Consider the following 20,481-nt stretch of genomic DNA (forward strand, 5'->3'; position numbering starts at 1 on the left):
TGGGATTTGTAGTCCATTCGCAAATCACTACCACCCAATTTCCTTGATGCAAAAGCAGGCTATGCTATTGACCAAGGGAATTTGGGGAACTAAAGATATCACTACGGATCTAGGGCTTTCCGGTTTTGTTTCAGATGCCCCGGGAACGTAAGCATATCTAGAAGGGTTGCGATTTGTAGTTCCATATTCAGGAGACTTCAATAATAATGCTACTCCCCTTTGCTTATGCAAATTTTTTTTTCCTGCTCCCTTGATACGCCCTCCAGTTCCTTACCTACTCCAAGACCCAGAGCTTCTGAGCCATTTCTGGGCTCCCGAGTGTCCTACGACAGGCTGGAAAGGAATTGGGGCATTAGAACTCCTCACCTGGAAGCCCCACATTCTCATTTTGAGGGTGAAGTGAAGGGGCTCCAAAAGAGAATGAAATTGCCCAAAAACACTGGCAATGTTTTGTTTTGTTTTTCCTATGCTTCCGTAGGCACTGAATTTTTAAAAATTAATGTATTGGCCAGGTGCGGTGGCTCAAGCCTGTAATCTCAGCACTTTGGGAGGCTGAGACAAGCGGATCACGAGGTCAGGAGATCGAGACCATCCTGGCTAACACGGTGAAACCCCGTCTCTACTAAAAAATACAAAAAACTAGCCGGGCGAGGTGGCGGGCGCCTGTAGTCCCAGCTACTCGGGAGGCTGAGGCAGCAGAATGGCGTAAACCCGGGAGGCGGAGCTTGCAGTGAGCTCAGATCCGGCCACTGCACTCCAGCCTGGGCGACAGAGCGAGACACTGTCTCAAAAAAAATAAATAAATAAAAATAAAAATAAATGTATTTTATTTATTCATTTTTTAGAACGGATGGAGTACAGCAGCGTGATCATAGCTCACTGCAGTCTCAACCTCCCAGGCTCAAACTAATCCTGCTTCAGCCTCCTGAGTAAATAGAACTTCAGGCTCACACCACCATGCTTGGCTAATTATTTTTATTTTTATTTTTAGTAGAGACAAGGTCTTGCTATGTTGCCCAGGCTGGTCTCTTACTCCTGCCTCGGCCTCCCAAAGTACTGGGATTACAGGGGTAAGCCATAGCACCCAGCGACTGACAATGTTTAACTTTACCTGTGTTCCTATAAAGCAGCACATGAGTTCAGAAATCCAACCTCCACCACCACCCCCTGTGACTGTCTAAATCCTTTCTATAAAAGTCTAAGGGGCCAGGTGCAGTGGCTCACACCTGTAATCCCAGCACTTTGGGAGGCCAAGGTGAGTAGATCACTTGAGGTCAGGAGTTCGAGAACAGCCTGGTCAGTATGGTGAAACCCCATCTCCACTAAAAACACACAAAAAAATTAGCAGGGTATGGTGGCGTGGGCCTACAATCCCAGCTACTTGGGAGGCTGAGGCAGGAGAATTGTTTGAACCTGGGAGACAGGGGTTGCAGTGAGCCGAGATTCCGCCACTACACTCCAGCACGGGCAACAAAGGGAGACTCCATCTCAAAAAAAGAAAAAAAAATCTAAGGGGAGGTCAGGTGCAGTAGCTCACACTTGTATTCCTAGCACCTCCTTCCAAGGCAGGAGGATGACTTGAGCTCAGGATCTCGACACCAGCCTGGCCAATGTGGTGAAAATCTGTCTCTACTAAAAATACAAAAATTGGCTGGATGTGGTGGCGCATCCCTGTAGTCCCAGCTACACGGGAGGCTGAGGCACAAGAATCACTTGAACCCAGGAGGTGGAGGTTGCAGTGAGTAGAGATCGCACCACTGCACTCCAGCCTGAGAGACAGAGCAAGACCTCGTCCTCGAAAAAAGAAAACACCTTTTTTTTTTTTTTTTTTTTTGAGACGGAGTTTCACTCTTGTTGCCCAAGTTGGAGTGCAATGGCACAATCTTAGCTCACTGCAAACTCCACCTCCTGGGTTCAAGTGATTCTCCTGCCTCAGCCTCCCGAGGAGCTGGGATTATAGGCTTGCGCCACCACGCCCAGCTGATTTTGTATTTTTAGTAGAGACGGGGTTTCTCCATGTTGGTCAGGCTGGTCTCGAACTCCCGACCTCAGGTGATTCGCTCGCCTTGGCCTCCCAGAGTGCTGGGATGACAGGTGTGAACCACCGCACCCGGCCAAAAAAAGAAAACATCTAAGGGGAAACCATCCTGAGATATCTGAGACACTCTGATGCTCAGATCTGGGATGTTCTCCCTACTGAAAGGGCATGAATTAAATCAATTTTCTTGCTGTCTTACATTTTCTTTTTTTGCTTTCTTGCTGTTGACAACACATAGCAACTGAGAAGAAAAACTAGGCTTCCAATCCAGATCTGCGACCCCCCGCCCCCACCCACTGTCCTCCCCTCACTGCCACTCCTGTCCACCCACCACTAACCAGGCCAGGAAGCTGACTTTAGCACAAGTACAAACTGAGGTAAATCTGGAAATCCAGCTTGGAGTAAGGAGGTAGGCATTATCTCCATTTTACAGAAAGGGACTCAAAGTAGGCGAAGAGGACCTACTACCACTCCACCGCCCAGCCCCAGTCCTCCTCTCCTCACCCTTTGCTCCACATCAGGCTGGCGTCTGGCTGGGGACAGTGTCCTTCCCAGGGTGAGGAGCCGCGGGGAGGTCGGGCGAGGGAGGGGCCGTCCACATTCCTGGTTTCTGCGCATCCGCTCCAGCTGCTCCTGGGCACTCATTCGGGGCCGGGCCACCGGGGCCTAAGGAGGTGAGAAACATCCCAAGACCCAACCCTTAGACCAGGCACAGTGGCTCGTGTAATCCCAGCACTTTGGGAGGCTGAGGCGAGAGGATCACTTGAGGTCAGGAGTTCAAGACCAGCTTGGCAAAATATCATCTCTACTAAAAATACAAAAATTAGCTGGCCATGGTGGCAGGCACCTGTAATCCTAGTTACTTGGGAGGCTGAGGCAGAAGAATTGCTTGAACCCTGGAGGTGGAGGTTGCAGTGAGCCGAGATCACACCACTGCACTCCAGCCTGGATGACAGAGCGAGACTCTGTCTCAAAATATATATATATGGGCCGGGCGCGGTGGCTCACGCCTGTAATCCCAGCACTTTGGAAGGCCGAGGCGGGCGGATCACAAGGTCAGGAGATCGAGACCATGGTGAAACCCCGTCTCTACTAAAAATAGAAAAAATTAGCCGGGCGCAGTGGCGGGCGCCTGTAGTCCCAGCTACTCGGGAGGCTGAGGCCGGAGAATGGCGTGAACCCGGGAGGCGGAGCTTGTAGTGAGCCGAGATTGCGCCACTGCACTCCAGCCTGGGCGACAGAGCGAGACTCCGTCTCAAAAAAAAAAAAAAAAAAAGAAAAAAAAAATATATATATATATGTTGCTTAAACAAGGAGAGAGGGAAAAGACCAGGTGCAGTGGTAGGCGACTATAATCCCAGAGCTTTGGGAGGCTGAGGTGGGAGGAGCACTTGTGGCCAAGAGTTTGAGAACAGCCTGGGCAACACAGCAAGACCCCATCTCTACAAAACATAAACTTGTTAGATGTGGTGGTGGACGCCTATCAGTTACTCAAGGGGCTGAGGCAGGGGGATCACTTAAGCCCAGGAGTTCAAGGCTTCAGGGAGCTATGATCGTGCCACTGTACTCCACTCTGGGTGACAGAGCAAGACCCCATATCTAAAAGTAAAAAGAAAAGAGAGAGAGAGCACTCATTGCTGGAGCTTCCAGTTAAACATGCCAGCGAGCCGGGCGCGGTGGCTCAAGCCTGTAATCCCAGCACTTTGGGAGGCCGAGACGGGCGGATCACGAGGTCAGGAGATCGAGACCATCCTGGCTAACACGGTGAAACCCCGTCTCTATTAAGAAATACAAAAAACTAGCCGGGCGAGGTGGCGGGCGCCTGTAGTCCCAGCTACTCGGGAGGCTGAGGCAGGAGAATGGCGTAAACCCGGGAGGCGGAGCTTGCAGTGAGCCGAGATCCAGCCACTGCACTCCAGCCTGGGCGACAGAGCGAGACTCCGTCTCAAAAAAAATAAATAAATAAAAAATAAAAAAAAGAAATACAAAAAACTAGCCGGGCGAGGTGGCGGGCGCCTGTAGTCCCAGCTACTCGGGAGGCTGAGGCCGGAGAATGGCGTAAACCCGGGAGGCGGAGCTTGCAGTAAGCTGAGATCCGGCCACTGCACTCCAGCCTGGGTGACAGAGCGAGACTCCGTCTCAAAAAAAAAAAAAAAAAAAAAAAAAAAACATGCCAGCGAGATAGCATGGATCTGTGTTTATTGTAGAAACAGCCCCTGCAGTTTCCTCTGCTTTGAGCAATCCTGAGTCCCGTTTATATAAATGATGGCCACTGGCCACTGTATATCACCACTGTATATTACACTGTATATGTTGCTAATTTCTTTTTTTTTTTTTTTTTTTTTGAGACGGAGTCTCACTTTGTCACCTAGGCTGGAGTGCAGTAGCACAATCTCTGCTCACTGCAACCTCTGCCTCCTGGGTTCAAGCAATTCTCTGCCTCAGTCTCTCAGGTAGCTGGGTATACAGGCGTGAGCCACCGCGCCTGGCCAATGTTAATTTCTTCACAGCAGGCCAGACCATTGGCCTAAAAGCTTGGTAGCAGCAAACTCAGATTTCTACACATCCAATTGTTTTAAACACAGTCTTAATAAGCAGATCTTTTCAGCCATGCAGTCTGCCTGCTTTGTATACCCCGAGACTGTGCCCAACATCTGCTACCCAAAGGTAAGATGAGCCCCAAGCCCCCGCTGCTCTTTGGAGCTCTCTGATCCAGAGAACCCTCTACATACTGCTGGCTGGCATCACCCAGATGTAAGCCCCTTCTCCAGTCCCTCTCTCTTGGGAGCTTGCCTTCCTCCCCTCCTGTGCAGTGGTCCTCACCCTCACACAGTAGCCTCTGGAGTGTCTCACACTGGGTGTGACTTCCCCCATAGACAAATCTGTCAGTGTCTGCCAAATAAAGCTCCTGTGTGCTACTGCCATCTGGCGGTCATAGCTTTTTCTTTGCTAAGCCCTGAAATCCTTGGAACTCACTAGTCCACCCCTGTGCTCTGGACCTTGGCAGCCCCTGAAACCACGGGGTTGGGGTGAGGGAAGAGTATGTTCCAAGAAAAGTGATGTTCCCAGGAGGCTCCAATCACCCATGCCCGTGACAAACCACTGAGAATCAAAAAGTGCCTCTCCTATCTTCCTAGGAAAGGCTTGATTGATTGCCTTTGTATCCATGATAACAAGTAAGCACAAGAAATGCATTTTTTTCTTTTCTTTGAGACGGAGTCTCGCTCTGTCGCCCGGGCTGGAGTGCAGTGGCCGGATCTCAGCTCACTGCAAGCTCCGCCTCCCGGGTTTACGCCATTCTCCTGCCTCAACCTCGCGAGTAGCTGGGACTACAGGCGCCCGCCGCCTCGCCCAGCTAGTTTTTTGTATTTTTTAGTAGAGACAGGGTTTCACCGGGTTAGCCAGGATGGTCTCAATCTCTTGACCTCGTGATCCGCCCGTCTTGGCCTCCCAAAGTGCTGGGATTACAAGCTTGAGCCACCGCTCCCGGCCTTTTTTTTTTTTTTTTTTTTAGACATGGTTTCCCTCTGTTGCCCAGGCTGGAGTGCAGTGGTGCAATTATGGCTCACTGCAGCCTTGACCTCCTGGATTCAAGCAATCCTCACGTCTCAAACTCCCAAGTAGCTGGGACCACAGGTGGACACCACCACGCACAGCTTTTTATTTTTTTATTTTTTGAAATGGAGTCTTGCTCTGTCACCCAGGCTGAAGGGCAGTGGCGCGATCTTGGCTCACTGCAACCTTTGCCACCCAGGTTCAAGCGATTCTCCTGTCTCAGCCTCCCAAGTAACTTGGATTACATGTGCGCGCTGCCACACCCGGCTAATTTTTGTATTTTTAGTAGAGATGGGGTTTTGCCATGTTGGCCAGTGTGATCTTGAACTCCTGACCTCAGGTGATCCACCCACCTCGGCCTCCCAAAGTGCTGGGATTACAGGCGTGAGCCACTTCACCCAGCCACAGCTAGCTTTTTATTATTTTTTTGTAGAGATGGCTATATTAGCCAGGCTGGTCTTGAACGCCTGGGCTCAAATGATCCACCTACCTTGGCCTCCCAAAGTATTGGGATTACAGGCATGAGCCAACACCACCGGCCAAGAAATGCTTTTACTTATTTATTATTATTGTTATTATTATTATTACTTTGAGATAGAGTCTCGCTCTGTTGCCCAGGCTGGAGTGCAGTGGTGTAATCTTGGGTCTCTGCCACCTCTGCCTCCTGTGTTCAAGTGATTCTCCTGCCTCAGCCTCCCAAGTAGCTGGGATTACAGGCACGTGCCACCATGCCCAGCTAATTTTTGTATTTTTGTAGAGACAGGGTTTTCACCAAGTTGGCCAGGCTGGTCTTGAACTCCTGACCTCAGATGACCTGCCTGCCTTGGCCTCCCAAAGTGCTGGGATTACAGGTACGAGCCACCGTTCCCTACCCCAAGAAGTGCTTTTATATCTATGTGATCAAATAATCCCAACAGGTACCCCAAAGGCTTCTGAAAGCCAGCCAATCAGCGATGGAACCAAGCTTCTGAAAATCAGCCAATCAGTGACGTTCACATGCTTCTGCAGGCTGGCCAATCAGTGATGGATCCATACTTCTGAAAATCAGCCAATCAGTGATAGCTCCATGCTTCTGAACACCAGCCAATCAGCAACAGACACAGAGCACAGCGCTTCCACAGCTTAATGTCAACCAATTCCTAAACATTCCTGCCGCTGGAAGTCCACTAATTTCTGAACTTCAGGGCCACATGAAATCAGCATTCTGTTCCACTCAGGGAGTCTTTTTTTTTTTTTTTTTGAGATAGAGTTTTTGCTCTTGCCACACAGGCTGGAGTGCGATGGTGCAATCTCAGCTCACTGCAACCTCTGCCTCCTGAGTTCAAGCGATTCTCCTGCCTCAGCCTCCCAAGTGGCTGGGATTACAGGTGCCCACCACCATGCCAGGCTAATTTTTGTACTTTTAGTAGAGACGGGGTTTCACCACGTTAGCCAGGCTGGTCTCGAACTCCTGACAAAGTGCTGGGATTACAGGCGTGAGCCACCACACCTGGCCTCATTCATCTAGTTTTCATCTTTGTGTCAGCCCTAGGTGGTAGGTTCTGCTTTTAGCTCCATTTTAGAGATGAAAAAGTGGAGGCACAGAGAGGTTTAATAACTGACCCAAAGTCACATGGCTTAGAAGCAACAGAGACAAAAATCAATCTCAATGCTCTTAATAAGCAGTGCTCTCTCTGCTCTGAGTGTGGCCTTAGAAGGCTCTGTTACTAGCTGTTTCCCAGAAGTGTGAGGGTCCCTGATGGTCAGATGCAAGGATTACAAGATGGACCTACAGCCTACCTTGGTTCCCAGCTGTGGGGAAGGGAGGTGGCGACCCTCAGGGCTGGAAGCCCGGGAGACCCTCGGAGACCCAAGACCTGGAAAGACAGAACGGGACTTGGTGAGGACGGGAATTTCTGTAAAGTCCCACCCGACCAGGATGCTCACCTAAGCGAGGGCTGGCCAGGTCTTTGTCGCCTGCAGGAGGCCGTCCCCAGTCAGTCTCGGGGGACCTAGGGGAGCTCAGTTCCAAGGACTCTGGCAGGCTCTGCGGGGATTAGAAAAGGGGGATAATGACGATCATGATCATTATTATTATTATTATTAACATATTGCAAGCATTTAGGAATTGGAATACAGTCTGAATAGGATTAAGACTATAAACCAGGCCGGGCACAGTGGCTCATGCCTGTAATCCCAGCACTTTGGGAGGCCGAGGCAGGCAGATCACCTGAGGAGTTCAAGACCAGCTTAGTCCAGCATGGTGAAACCCCGTCTCTACTAAAAATACAAAAATTAGCCAGGCATGGTGGCAGGTGCCTGTAATCCCAGCTACTCAGGAGGCTGAGGCAGAAGAATCACTTGAACCCAGGAGTTGGAGGGTGCAGTGAGCTGAGATCACACCATTGCACTCCAGCCTGGGTGACAGAGCAAGACTCTGTCTCAAAAAAAAAAATATATACTATAAACCAGATCTGAGCACGGAGACTTGTGCTTGTAATCTCAGCCCTTTGAGAGGCCAAGGTGGGAGGATCACTTGAGGCCAGGAGCTAGAGACCAGCTGGTCAACAAGCAAGATCCCTTTCCTACAAAAACTTTTTAAGGCCGGACGCAGTGGCTCACACCTGTAATCCTCCGGCACTTTGGGAGGCCAAGGCAGGCGGATCACAAGGTCAGGAGATCGGGACCATCCTGGCTAACACGGTGAAACCCTATCTCTACTAAAAATACAAAAAAAAAAAAAAAATTAGCTGGGCGTGGTGGTGGGTGCCTGTAGTCCCAGCTACTCGGGAGGCTGAGGCAGGAGAATGGCGTGAATCCGGGAGGTGGAGCTTGCAGTGGCTCGATCTCGGCTCACTGCAAGGAGCCGAGTGGCTCACTCGGCTTGCAGTGAGCCGAGATCGAGCCACTGCACTCCAGCCTGGGCAACAGGCTTTAAAAAATATCCTGGTTGGGTGAGGTGGCTCAAGCCTGTAATCCCAACACTTTGGGAGGCCGAGGCAGTCGGATTACTTGAGGCCAGGAGTACGTGACCAGCCTGGCCAACATGGTGAAACTCCGTTTCTACTAAAAATACAAAACTTAGCCAGGCTTGGTTGTGGGCACCTGTAATCCCAGCTACTTCGGAGGCTGAGGCAGGAGAATCACTTGAACCCAGGAGGCGGAGGTTGCAGTGAGCCAAGATCGCACCACTGGACTCTAGCCTGGGTGACAGAGTAAGACTCTGTCTCAAAAAAAAAAAAAAAAAAAAAAACACCCAAAAACCAAAGAAAAACAAAGGCTTCCAGAAATTAGGACACTTGCGCGAGATGGGTTAGCTGATCAAGGAAGAATTAAAGAGGTGGGTGGGGAATAGACTGAGCCAAGGACAGGTGGGACAGAAAGGTAGGGGTGGAGAGAGAGTTGTGTGCATCTTACCTCCCTCTCTGAGGACTCCTCGCCCTGGAGCACGGGAGATGGGGAGTCAGGCTCAGGGTGTGGGGGCGGTTTCTGGGGGCCACCCAGACCTGCCAGCGTGTCTTCCACCATCCACAGCTGCTGCTGAGCGGACACTCTGTCCTGTGGGGAGGAAAGGAATTTGTTACTTAAAGGTGGGAAAACGCAGGAGGGTTTCAGCTAATAGGCCCCTGCAAAGGTCTGAAATCAGCTGGGCTATATTTATGGAGTTGGTATTTTTTTTTTCCATGTGGTTATCTAGATGAATTGAAAAAGCTGTCTTTTGGCCAGGCATGGTGGCTCACGCCTGTAATCCCAGCATTTTGGGAGGCCGAGGCGGGTGGAGAGATCAGGAGTTCAAGACCAACCTGGCCAACATGGTGAAACCCCCTATCTATTAAAAGTACAAAAAAATTAGCCAGGGGTGGTAGTGGGTGTCTGTGATCCCAGCTACTCGGGAGGCTGAGGCAGGAGAATCGCTTGAACCCAGGAGGTGGAGGTTGCAATGAACCGAGATCGCACCACTGCACTCCAGCCTGGGCGACAGAGCAAGCCACTGTCTCGAAAAGGAAAAAAAAAGAAAAAGAAAAAACTCCTTTCTTTCTATGTTGTTTTACTGTGTTACATCTGTTATAAATAGGTGACCATACGAATATATGAGAGTCTGTTCTTTTTGTTTGTTTCTGGTGAGGGTCTCTCCCTCTGTCACCCAGGCTGGTGTGCAATGACTTGATCATAGCTCACTGCATCCTCGAACTCTTGGGCTCAAGCGATCCTTCCGTCTCAGCCTCCTCACTAACTGGGACCACAGGCTTGCATCACCAGGCCCAGCTAATTTTTTCTTTTTTATTTTTAGTAGAGACGGAGTTTCACCATGTTGCCCGGGCTAGCCTCAAACTCCTGGGCTCAGGTGATCCACCTGCCTCATCCTCCCAAAGTGCTGGGATTACAGGCATGAGCCACTGCACCTGGCATGGGTCTGTTTTTGGCAAGTCTGCGTTTTAGGATCAAGTGGGAGAAGCTTAGAGTAAGAAGATGCATCTGGCATCAATGCTTTTTTTTTTTTTTTTTTTTTTTTGGAAGATGTAGTCTCTCCCTGTCACCCAGGCTGGAGTGCAGTGGCACAATCTCGGCTCACTGCAACCTCCGCCTCCCAGGTTCAAGCGATTCTCCTGCCTCAGCCTCCTGAGTAGCTGGGATTACGGGTGCACGCCACCACACCCAGCTAATTTTTTGTATTTTAGTAGAGATGGGGTTTCACTGTGTTGCCGAGGTGGGTCTCAAACTCCTGAACTCAGGCAATCCGCCCACCTCGGCCTCCCAAAGTGTTAGGATTACAGGCGTGAGCCAACGCACCCGACCTTTTCTTTTTTTTTTTTTTTTTGAAACCAAGTCTCCCTCTGTCGCCCAGGCTAGAGTGCAGTGGTACAGTGGCACGCAATCTCGGCTTACTGCAACCTGTGCCTCCCAGGTTCAAGCGATTCTCTCGTGCCTCAGCCTCCTGAGTAGCTGGGACTACAGGCGTGCACCAGCACACACAGCAAATTTTTGTATTTTTAGTAGAGACAGGGTTTCACCATGTTCGTCAGGTTGGTCTCGAACTCCTGACCTCAAGTGATCCACCTGTCTTGGCCTCCCAAAGTGCTGGGACTACAGGCGTGAGCCAACGTGCCCGGCCGTGTCAATGTTTTTAAAGATACATGATTTATAACTTGATGGCTAGACTTAGAGTGAAGAAGCAGGTCTGAGGCTAAGCAATGAGGTTTATATTTTAGGAGCAGAGCTTGCACTAAGGGAAAGGGTTTAGAACTATAACTCCAGAGGATAAATTTAACAGCAAAAGTCAGGATGCGGGATGCAAGAGATGAACTTGCAAGATGGAAGAAAGGGTGAGGGTTGGATCTTTGCTAGTGAGAGAATGACTTCAGAGGAGAGATTTAGAACCAGGGGAGAGAGCAGCTCTGGATCTGAAAGTAGGTATTAAAATGAAAGGCATTGGCCAGGCGTGGTGGCTCACACCTGTAATCTCAGCACTTTGGGAGGCCGAGGCGGGCACATCAGAAGGTCAGGAGTTCGAGACCAGCCTAACAAACATAGTGAAACCCCGTTTCTACTAAAAATACAAAAATTAGCTGGGCGTGGTGGCGGGCACCTGTAGTCCCAGCTACTCAGGAAGCTGAGGCAGGAGAATTGCTTGAACCCGGGAGGCGGAGGTTGCAGTGAGCCGAGATTGCACCACTGCACTCCAGCCTAGGCAACACAGCGAGACTCCATCTCATAAAAAATAAATAAATAGGCCGGGCGCGGTGGCTCAAGCCTGTAATCCCAGCACTTTGGGAGGCCGAGACGGGCGGATCACGAGGTCAGGAGATCGAGACCATCCTGGCTAACACAGTGAAACCCCTTCTCTACTAAAAAGTACAAAAAACTGGCCGGGCGCGGTGGCTCAAGCCTGTAATCCCAGCACTGTGGGAGGCCAAGACGGGCGGATCACAAGGTCAGGAGATCGAGACCATCCTGGCTAACACGGTGAAACCCCGTCTCTACTAAAAATACAAAAAAACTTAGCCGGGCGAGGTGGCGGGCACCTGTAGTCCCAGCTACTCGGGAGGCTGAGGCAGGAGAATGGCGTGAACCCGGGAGGCGGAGCTTGCAGTGAGCTGAGATCCGGCCACTGCACTCCAGTCTGGGCGACAAAGCGAGACTCTGTCTCAACAACAACAACAAAAAAAAAAAGTACAAAAAACTAGCCGGGCGAGGTGGCGGGCACCTGTAGTCCTAGCTACTCCGGAGGCTGAGGCAGGAGAATGGCTTAAACCTGGGAGGCGGAGCTTGCAGTGAGCTGAGATCCAGCCACTGCACTCCAGCCTGGGCAACAGAGCCAGACTCCGTCTCAAAAAAAAAAAAATAATAAAATAAATAAATAAATAGAGGGGCTGAAAGTAGGCATTAAAACAAAAGGCATTGGCCAGGTGCGGTGGCTCACGCCTATAATCCCAGCACTTTGGGAGGCCGAGGCGGGCAGATCATGAAGTCAAGAGATCTAGACCATCCTGGCCAACATGGTGAAACCCCGTCTCTGCTAAAAATACAAAAATTAGCTGAGCATGGTGGCGCACACCTGCAGTCTCAGCTACTTGGGAGGCTGAGGCAGGAGAATTGCTTGAACCTGGGAGGCGGAGGTTGCAGTGAGTTGAGATTGTGTCACTGCACTCTAGCCTGGAGACAGAGCAAGACTCCATCTCAAAATAAATAAGTAAATAAAATAAAAAATAAAAGAAGGGCTGGGTGCGGTGGCTCACGCCTGTAATCTCAGCACTTTGGGAGGCCGAGGCCGGTGTATCACCTGAGGTTGTGAGTTCAAGACCAGCTGGACCAACATGGAGAAATCTTGTCTCTACTAAAACTACAAAATTAGCTGGGCATGATGGCACATGCCTGTAATCCCAGCTACTCAGGAGGTTGAGGCAGGAGAATTGCTTGAACCTGGGAGGCGGAGGTTGCAGTGAGTTGAGATTGTGCCATTGCACTCTATCTTGGGCAACAAAGCGAGACTCCATCTCAGAAACCATAATAAAATAAATAAAAATAAAATAGTAGGCCGGGCGCAGTGGCTCACTCTGGTAATTCCCGCACTTTGGGAGACCGAGGTGGGCGGATCACCTGAGGTCAGGAGTTCAAGACCAGCCTGACCAATATGTTGAAACCCCATCTCTACCAAAAATAGAAAAGTTAGCCGGGCGTAGTGGCGGGCGTCTGTAATCCCAGCTACTTGGGAGGCTGAGGGAGGAGAATCGCTTGAACCTGGGAGGTGGAGGTTGTGGTGAGCCGAGATTGTGCCATTGCACTCCAGCTTGGGCAATAGAGCAAGACTCTGTCTCAAAAAAATAAAAATAAAAATAAAAAAATAGTATAATGGATTGTTTGTAATCCATTACAATTGTAATCCATTACAAAGATAAATGCTTGAAGGGATGGACGCCCCATTTTCCATGATGGGGTTATTATACATTGCATGCCTGTACCAAAATACCTTATGTACTCCATAAATATATTCATCTGCTATGTACTCACAATACATTTTTTAAAAAGAATGTTGTACGCCGGGCACGGTGGCTCACGCCTGTAATCCCAGCACTTTTGGAGGCCGAGGCAGCGGATCACCTGAGGTCTGGAGTTCAAGACCAGCCTGACCAACATGGAGAAACTCCGTCTCTACTAAAAATACAAAATTAGCCAGGTGTAGTGGCAGGCGCCTGTAATCCCAGTTACTGGGGAGGCTGAGGTGGGTGAATTACTTGAGCCCGGGAGGCGGAAGCTGCGGTGAGCTGAGATCGTGCCATTGCACTCCAGCCCGGGCAACAAGAGTTAAACTCCGTCTCAAAGGAAAAAAAAAAAAGAGGAATGTTGTAAAATTATAGCCAACTTTACAGCAGAAATTAGGCGTGGCGCAGTGGCTCATGCTTGTAATCCCAGCACTTTGGGAGGCTAAGGCAGGCAGATCACTTGAGGGCAGGAGTTCAAGATCAGCCTGACCAACATGTCTCTACTAAAAATATAAAAAGTAGCCAGATGTGGTGGCATGTGCCTGTAGCCCTAGCTACTTGGGCAGCTGAGGTGGGAGAATAAGTTGAACCTGGGAGGTGGAGGTTGCAGTGCACCAAGATTGTGCTACTGCACTCCTGCCTGGGTGACAGAGTGAGACTCTGTGTCAAAAACAAACAAGCAAATAAACAACTTTACGGCAGAAATTGGATAACAGCTCGAGAAAACGGCATTCAAAATTGAAGGTTAATTAAAATTCAAATGAGAGAATAAGAAAACAAACCCTAAAGGGCATGGTCTTAACTAAAATAAGGGGTTTAGATTGCAAGGACAGAAAGCAGGGTAAGGGTGAACTGAGGGGGGCTCCGATTCTGTGGGCGGAGATTAAATGCTGAAAGGACTTCCAGGCAGAACTTGGAGTTGGGGGTGGGTCTTGGGGTCTCCAAGCAGGGATTTACCTGGGGAGAACCGAGGTGCAGCAGGTACTCCAGGGTCTCTCTTAAGGTGCCCAGCTCCTGCTCCAGGCCACTGTATGTGTCCCAAACCCTCTCTCGCTCCTCAGGTTGCATAAAGGGGGAGACACAGGTTAGCTCCCTCTCCCACCAGATCCTTCCCTACCCTATCATTTGTCAGCTAAGAAGGAGGTAAGGGAGCTTGGTCCCTGGAGTCCTGAGGTCATATGGACTACAATTCCCATGGGCCTCTTTGCTTGGACTACTGGGAACCCCAAAGTCTGTATGGAACCTGCAATTCCAGTGCACTGCTAGTACAGACAAGTAACAGCATTCCCTGAATCCCCAGGATTACTTCTGCACTCTCCTAGGTAGCAGAGTCTACAGATCTAATGAATTCATTAGATAGTCAAAAGACCACAGCACCAGGCCAGGAGCGGTGGCTCAATTCTGTAATCCCAGCACTTTGGAAGGCCAAGGCGGGCGGATCACTTGAGGTCAGGAGTTTGAGACCAGCCTGGCCAACATGGCGAAACCCCGTCTCTACTAAACATACAAAAATTAGCCAGGAGTGGTGGCGAGGGCCTGTAGTCCCAGGTACTCGGGAGGGTGAGGCAGGAGAATCAGTTGGACCAGGGAGACAGAGGTTGCAGTGAGCCTGGATCCGGGCGCTACACTCCAGCCTGAACAACAGAGCAAGAATCCGTCTCAAAAAAAAAATAATAACCATAGCACCCACTCACCCTGCGGCAGCAGGAACTTCCTTGACAATACCAACAATAACAATGATAATATCAGCTAACACTTATTGGGCATTGACCATGGGCTAGGCACCGTTCTCAGCTCTCATTTAATTCCTATGAGGTTGTTACTATTAGTGTCTCCATTTTGCAGATAATAGTTATAACTGACACTTAAGTATTGCTTACCATGTGCCAAGTACCTGAAGTGTTAAATATTCATTCATTCATTCATTTACACATATCACATATAATAATTCTCAGAGTTACTTAAGGCCGGGCACAGTGTGGCTCATGCCTGTAATCCCAGCACTTCGGGAGGCTGAGGCAGGCTGATCACCTGAGGTTAGCAGTTCGAGAACAGCCTGGCCAACATGACCAAACCCCATCTCTACTAAAAATACAAAAATAAGCCGGGTGCGGTGGCACATGCCTGTAATCCCAGTTACTCGGGAGGCTGAGGTGGGAGAATTGCTTGAACCCGGGAGGCGGAGGTTGCAGTGAGCTGAGATGGCACCACTGCACTCCAGCCTGGACGACACAGCAAGACTCCGTCTCAAAAAAAAAAATTAAAAAAATAGAGTGGTTACGAGACAATGAGGAGAGAGAAAAATAATAAAATAAAATTTGGAGTGTAGATTTCTGAAGAACGATCTTCCTATGAGCCCTCTGCGGCAAGTCCCCTTCATAACCACTTGCATAGTCCTGGGGCCTCCTAGGAGGGCGGGCCCCTTCCCAGGTGCTCACCTGAGTCAAGTGACAGAGGGTCGCCCTCACACTGACCAGCCGGTCCTGCAGGAGGCGCTGGCGACCCCAGGCCCTCCCGGGAGCCCCAGCCTCCCTGGTGGCTTGGCCCAGCTGCTGCCGGGTCAACTCCAGAGCTGCTTCTAGTTGCTCCTGCATCAAGAGAGAGGGTGGTTAGACTTCAGAAGCCATGCCTAGTCCCAAGAATAAAGAAAAGGTGTCCTCTCACGTCCCGGACGTTCAGTCAGCATCCTGACTTCCACAGTCAGGAAGGGCTCAGGGCAGGCAGAGAGGCCAGGCACCCCATCCTCGGTCCAGGGCCTCGCACCTTCTCCTCCTGCCTCTGGTCTATCTCCTCCTGCAGCCTCCGCAGGAGCCGGTCCTGCCCGCACAACTTGGTCAGCAGTGTCTGGAGAAAGGAGAGCGGGAGCTACTGATGGTCCAGATCTGGCTCTTCCCCTGCTGCTCCTCCCACCATCTAGAACATTCTCTCCCCAACTCTGGGAACTCAGGAAGGATTGTGAGAACTTACATCTGTCTCCAAGCTTTGGTGGAAAGTTGACTCCAGGGGAGGACCCGGCTGAAGAGAGGGAGAAAAGTCAGGGGTCAAAGGGGATAGGCTGGTCATCATTGTAACTCAGTGCTGAGCCATGCCCTGTTTCTACTGATAGGTACCCCACTATTTATTTATTTATTTATTAAGAGATAAGGTCTTGCTCTGTCACCCAGGCTGGAGTGCGGTCATGCGATCATGGTTTGCTGCAGCCTCAACCTCCTGGGCTCAAGCAATCCTCCCACTTCAGCCTCCTGAGTAGCTGGGACCACAGGTGCACACACCATGCCCGGCTTATTTTTGTAGTTTTAAAATTGTTGTTGTTGTTGTTGTTGGTAGCGATGGGGTTTTGCCATGTTGCCCAGGCTGATCTCAAACTCCTGGGCTCAAGCAATCCTCCTGCCTCAGCCTCCCAAAGTGCTGGGATTATAGGCATGACCATCATGCCTGGCTTTTTTTTTTTTCTGAGGCAAGGTCTGTCACCCGGGCTGGGGTGCAGTGGCATGATCATGACTCACTGCAGCCTTGAACTCTTAGGCTCAAAGGATCCTCCCACCTCAGCCTCCCGAGTAGCTGTGACAACAGGTGCTAGCCACCAGTGCCGGCTAAGGTTTTTTGTTTGCTTGTTTGTTTGTTTGTTTGTAGGGCTGGGGTCTCACTATGTCACCTAGACCAGTCTTGAACTCCTGATCTCAACCATCCTCCTGCCTTGGCCTCCCGATGTCCTGGGATTATAGGCATGAGCCACCAAGCCTAGCGACCCCTCTCCTTATCAGCTTCCTTCTAAGCATTAGCAGACTTCAGTAGACCAACTACCAGATTCTTGGCTTCAGAAAGATCAATAATGCGCTTTTGATCAAATAGCCATGGCAAATATTATAATTAATGGAGAAGTTAAGACATTTTATTTATGATTAAAATAAAGGGCCGGGCGTGGTGGCTCACGCCTGTAATCCCAGCACTTTGGGAGGCCGAGGCAGGTGGATCACAAGGTCGGGAGATCGAGACCATCCTGGCTAATGTGGGGAAAAGAGAGATCAGACTGTTACTGTGTCTACATAGAAAGAAGTAGACATCAGAGACTCCATTTTGTTCTATATTTGAGATGCTGTTAATCTGTGACCCTACCCCCAACCTTGTCCTTGCAAGAGACATGTGCTGTGGTGACTCAAGGTTTAACGGATTTTGGGCTGTGCAGGGTGTGCTTTGTTAAACAAGTGCCTGAAGGCAGTATGCTTGTGAAAAGTCATCGCCATTCTCTTAATCTCAAGTACCCAGGGACAGGTACACTGCCAAGGCCGCAGGGACCTCTGCCTAGGAAAGCTAGGTATTGTCCAAGGTTTCTCCCCATGTGATAGTCTGAAATATGGCCGTGTGGGAAGGGAAAGACCTGATCGTCCCCCAGGCTGACACCCGTGAAGGGTCTGTGCTGAGGAGGACTAGTATAAGAGGAAAGAAGGCCTCTTGGCAATTGAGATAGAGAAAAGCATCTGTCTCCTGCACGTCCGTCCCTGGGCAGTGGAACATCTCGGTGTAAAACTTGATTGTATGTTCTATTTACTAAAATGGGAGAAAATCGCCTTAGGGCGAAAGGTGGGTCTTGCTAGCACAATGCTGCTCTTTATGCACTAAAAAGATTTATGGAGATGTTTACATATGCATATCAAGGCACAGCACTTTTCCTTAAACTTATGTCACAGAGATCTTAATTCATATGTCTTACTGCTGACCTTTTCCTTACGATGATCCTATTATCCTGTCACTTCCCTTTTTCTAAGATGGTAAAGATAACGATCAATAAATACTGAGGGAACTCAGAGACCCGTGCCAGCGTGGGTCCTCTATATGCTGAGTGCTGGCCCCCTGGGCCCACTTTTTCTTTCTCTATACTTTGTCTCTGTGTCTCATTTCTTTTCTCAAGTCTCTCATTCCACCTAACGAGAAATGCCCACAGGTGTGGAGGGGCAGGCCACCCCTTCAGCTAACACAGTGAAACCCGTCTCCACCGAAAAATACAAAAAATTAGCCGGGCGAGGTGGTGGGCACCTGTAGTTCCAGCTACTCGGGAGGCTGAGGGAGGAGAATGGCTTGAACCCGGGAGGCAGAGCTTGCAGTGAGCCGAGATCGCGCCACTGCACTCCAGCCTGTGCGACAGAGCGAGACTCCATCTCAAAAAAAAAAAAAGACAGAAAAGAAAGAGAGAAAGATGGAGGGAGGGAGGAAGGAAGGAAAAGAGAGGGAGAGAGAAAGAAGGGAAAGAAAGGAAGAAGAAGGAAGGGAGGGAGGGAAGGAGGGGGAAGGGGAGAGAGAGAAAGAAAGAAAGAAAGATGGAGGGAGGGAGGAGGAAGGAAAAGAAAGAGAGAGAGAAAGAAAGAAAGATAGATGAAGGGAGGGAGGAGGAAGGAAAAGAAAGAGAGAGAGAAAGAAAGAGAGAAAGAAGGTAAAGCAAGGAAGAAGGAAGGAAGGGAGGGAGGGAAGGAGGGGGAGGGGGGAGAGAGAGAGAGAAAGAAAGAAAGAAAGATGGAGGGAGGGAGGAGGAAGGAAAAGAAAGAGAGAGAGAAAGAAAGATGGAGGGAGGGAGGAGGAGAGAAAAGAAAGAGAGAGAAAGAGAGAGAAAGAAGGTAAAGAAAGGAAGAAGGAAGGACGGAAAAGAGAAAGAAAGTAGATAGATGGAGGGTGGGAGGAAGGAAGGAAAAGAAAGAGAGAGAAAGAAAGAAGGGAAAGAAAGGAAGAAAGAAGGAAGCAAGGAAAAGAGAAAGAGAGAAAGAAAGAAATAAAGAAAGAAAGAAAGAAAAAGAAAAGAGGCCGGGCGCGGTGGCTCAAGCCTGTAATCCCAGCACTTTGGGAGGCCGAGACGGGCGGATCACTAGGTCAGGAGATTGAGACCATCCTGGCTAACACGGCGAAACCCCGTCTCTACTAAAAACACAAAAAATTAGCCGGGCGAGGTGGCGGCGCCTGTGGTCCCAGCTACTGGAGAGGCTGAGGCAGGAGAATGGCGGGAACCCAGGAGGCGGAGCTTGCAGTGAGCTGAGATCTGGCCACTGCACTCCAGCCTGGGTGACAGAGCGAGACTCCGTCTCAAAAAAAAAAAAAAAAAAAGAAAGAAAGAAAAGAAAGAAAGAAAGGGAGAGAAAGAGAGAATGAAAGAAAGAGGTTTTTGCGGATGTAAGTTAAGTTACAGTGATGTCATAGGGGTGTCCTAATAGGAGGAGACGGACAGCAACAAAAACACAAAGGAAGATGGCCATGGGATGATGGAGGCAAAGATGTAGCCATAGAAAAAGCCACAGAACCCCAGGAATTGCTGGCAACCACCTGAAGCTAAGAGAGACTCAAAAAAAGCTCCTCCCTAGAGCCATCAGTGGGCGTACAGCCCTGCTGATCCCTTGACTCCAGGCCTCTGGCCTCCAGAACCGGAAGAGAATCCATTCCTGTTGTTTTCAGCCATGCACTTTGTTACAGCAACCACAGGAATCTCATACCCACCCAGGGGCTTTGAAATATCTACGGTTCTCTAGGCACCCTAGGTCAGGAGATGACATTCCTCATAGAGAAGAAAGGAAAGGAGGGGGCTCCGGTAGATTCGGGGTACTCCAGGATACCTACCAATAAAACCATGGAGGCCCGAGTCCCAGGGGGCCGCGGGGGGAGCTGGAGATAAGTGGAGGAGCCAGAGGGTGCCTGGGAGGAATGTTGAAATGGAGATGTTTAGAAATCGGCATGTCTTAGTGACAAATAATAGAGTGGGCGTGTCCATAATTGAAGTGCTTTAGGAGATATTTTGAGGTTCAGAACTGGGCCCTCTCAACTTCCTCAACTACCTGCTCTCCAGCTGTGTGCCACTGTGGGGACACAGAGGGTGATAATAAATGCACCAGCCTGGCAAAACAGCCCCACGGGATGACGGAATTTGCGGCTGTCATTCTCAGATTTGCAGTCAGCTTACGGATATTCTGAGCTACAGTCCCATTATGCTCAGACAAAACAGCAGGCAACCAACTTGCAAGGTGAACTGGGGACACAAGAGAGATGCAAACCTCTCACTGCACTGTCTTGGCACGGAGTATCCAGGACTACAATCCCCATGATGCTTAAAGAGCAATGGCTGGGCCAGGCGCGGTGGCTCACGCCTGTAATCCCAGTACTTTGGGAGGCTGAGGTGGGCGGATCACCAGAAGTCAGGAGTTCCAGACCAGCTTGGTCAACATGAGGAAACCTCGTCTCTACCAAAAATACAAAAATCAGCCGGATGTGGTGGCGGGTGCCTGTAATCCCAGCTACTTGGGAGGCTGAGGCAGGAGAATCGCCTGAACCCGGAAGACGGAGGTTGTAGTGAGCCAAGATTGTGCCACAGACCTCTAATCTTGGCGACAGAGCAAGACTCCATCTCAAAGAAAAAAAAAAAGCAATGGCCGCAGACCAGCCTAGAAAGACAGC

The 20,481-nt window shown here is 50.0% G+C and overlaps 1 protein-coding gene across 50 annotated transcripts in view; it reads right to left on the reverse strand.

The window, feature by feature from the left end:
* PLEKHA4 (pleckstrin homology domain containing A4) overlaps positions 1 to 20,481 on the reverse strand; it is a 33,230-nt gene that overhangs the window by 1,780 nt on the left and 10,969 nt on the right. For 13 of the 50 annotated variants that reach the window (XM_028839907.2, XM_077980544.1, XM_028839904.2 and 10 more), the window contains 10 exons: positions 19,651 to 19,725; positions 16,021 to 16,068; positions 15,817 to 15,897; positions 15,492 to 15,641; positions 14,011 to 14,109; positions 8,990 to 9,130; positions 7,520 to 7,619; positions 7,373 to 7,449; positions 2,543 to 2,704; positions 275 to 333 (listed from right to left, as the gene is read on the reverse strand). In XM_028839907.2, coding sequence (XP_028695740.2) covers positions 275 to 333; positions 2,543 to 2,704; positions 7,373 to 7,449; positions 7,520 to 7,619; positions 8,990 to 9,130; positions 14,011 to 14,109; positions 15,492 to 15,641; positions 15,817 to 15,897; positions 16,021 to 16,068; positions 19,651 to 19,725 — 992 coding nt within the window. Of the gene's footprint in view, positions 1 to 274; positions 334 to 2,542; positions 2,705 to 7,372; positions 7,450 to 7,519; positions 7,620 to 8,989; positions 9,156 to 13,966; positions 14,110 to 15,491; positions 15,642 to 15,816; positions 15,919 to 16,020; positions 16,069 to 19,650; positions 19,726 to 20,481 lie in introns of all 50 variants that reach the window. The other 37 variants (XM_077980543.1, XM_077980542.1, XM_077980537.1 and 34 more) reach the window with 12 other exon arrangements.

This window comes from Macaca mulatta, chromosome 19 (genome assembly GCF_049350105.2).
Source record: "Macaca mulatta isolate MMU2019108-1 chromosome 19, T2T-MMU8v2.0, whole genome shotgun sequence".
Taxonomy (NCBI): Eukaryota; Metazoa; Chordata; class Mammalia; order Primates; family Cercopithecidae; genus Macaca; species Macaca mulatta.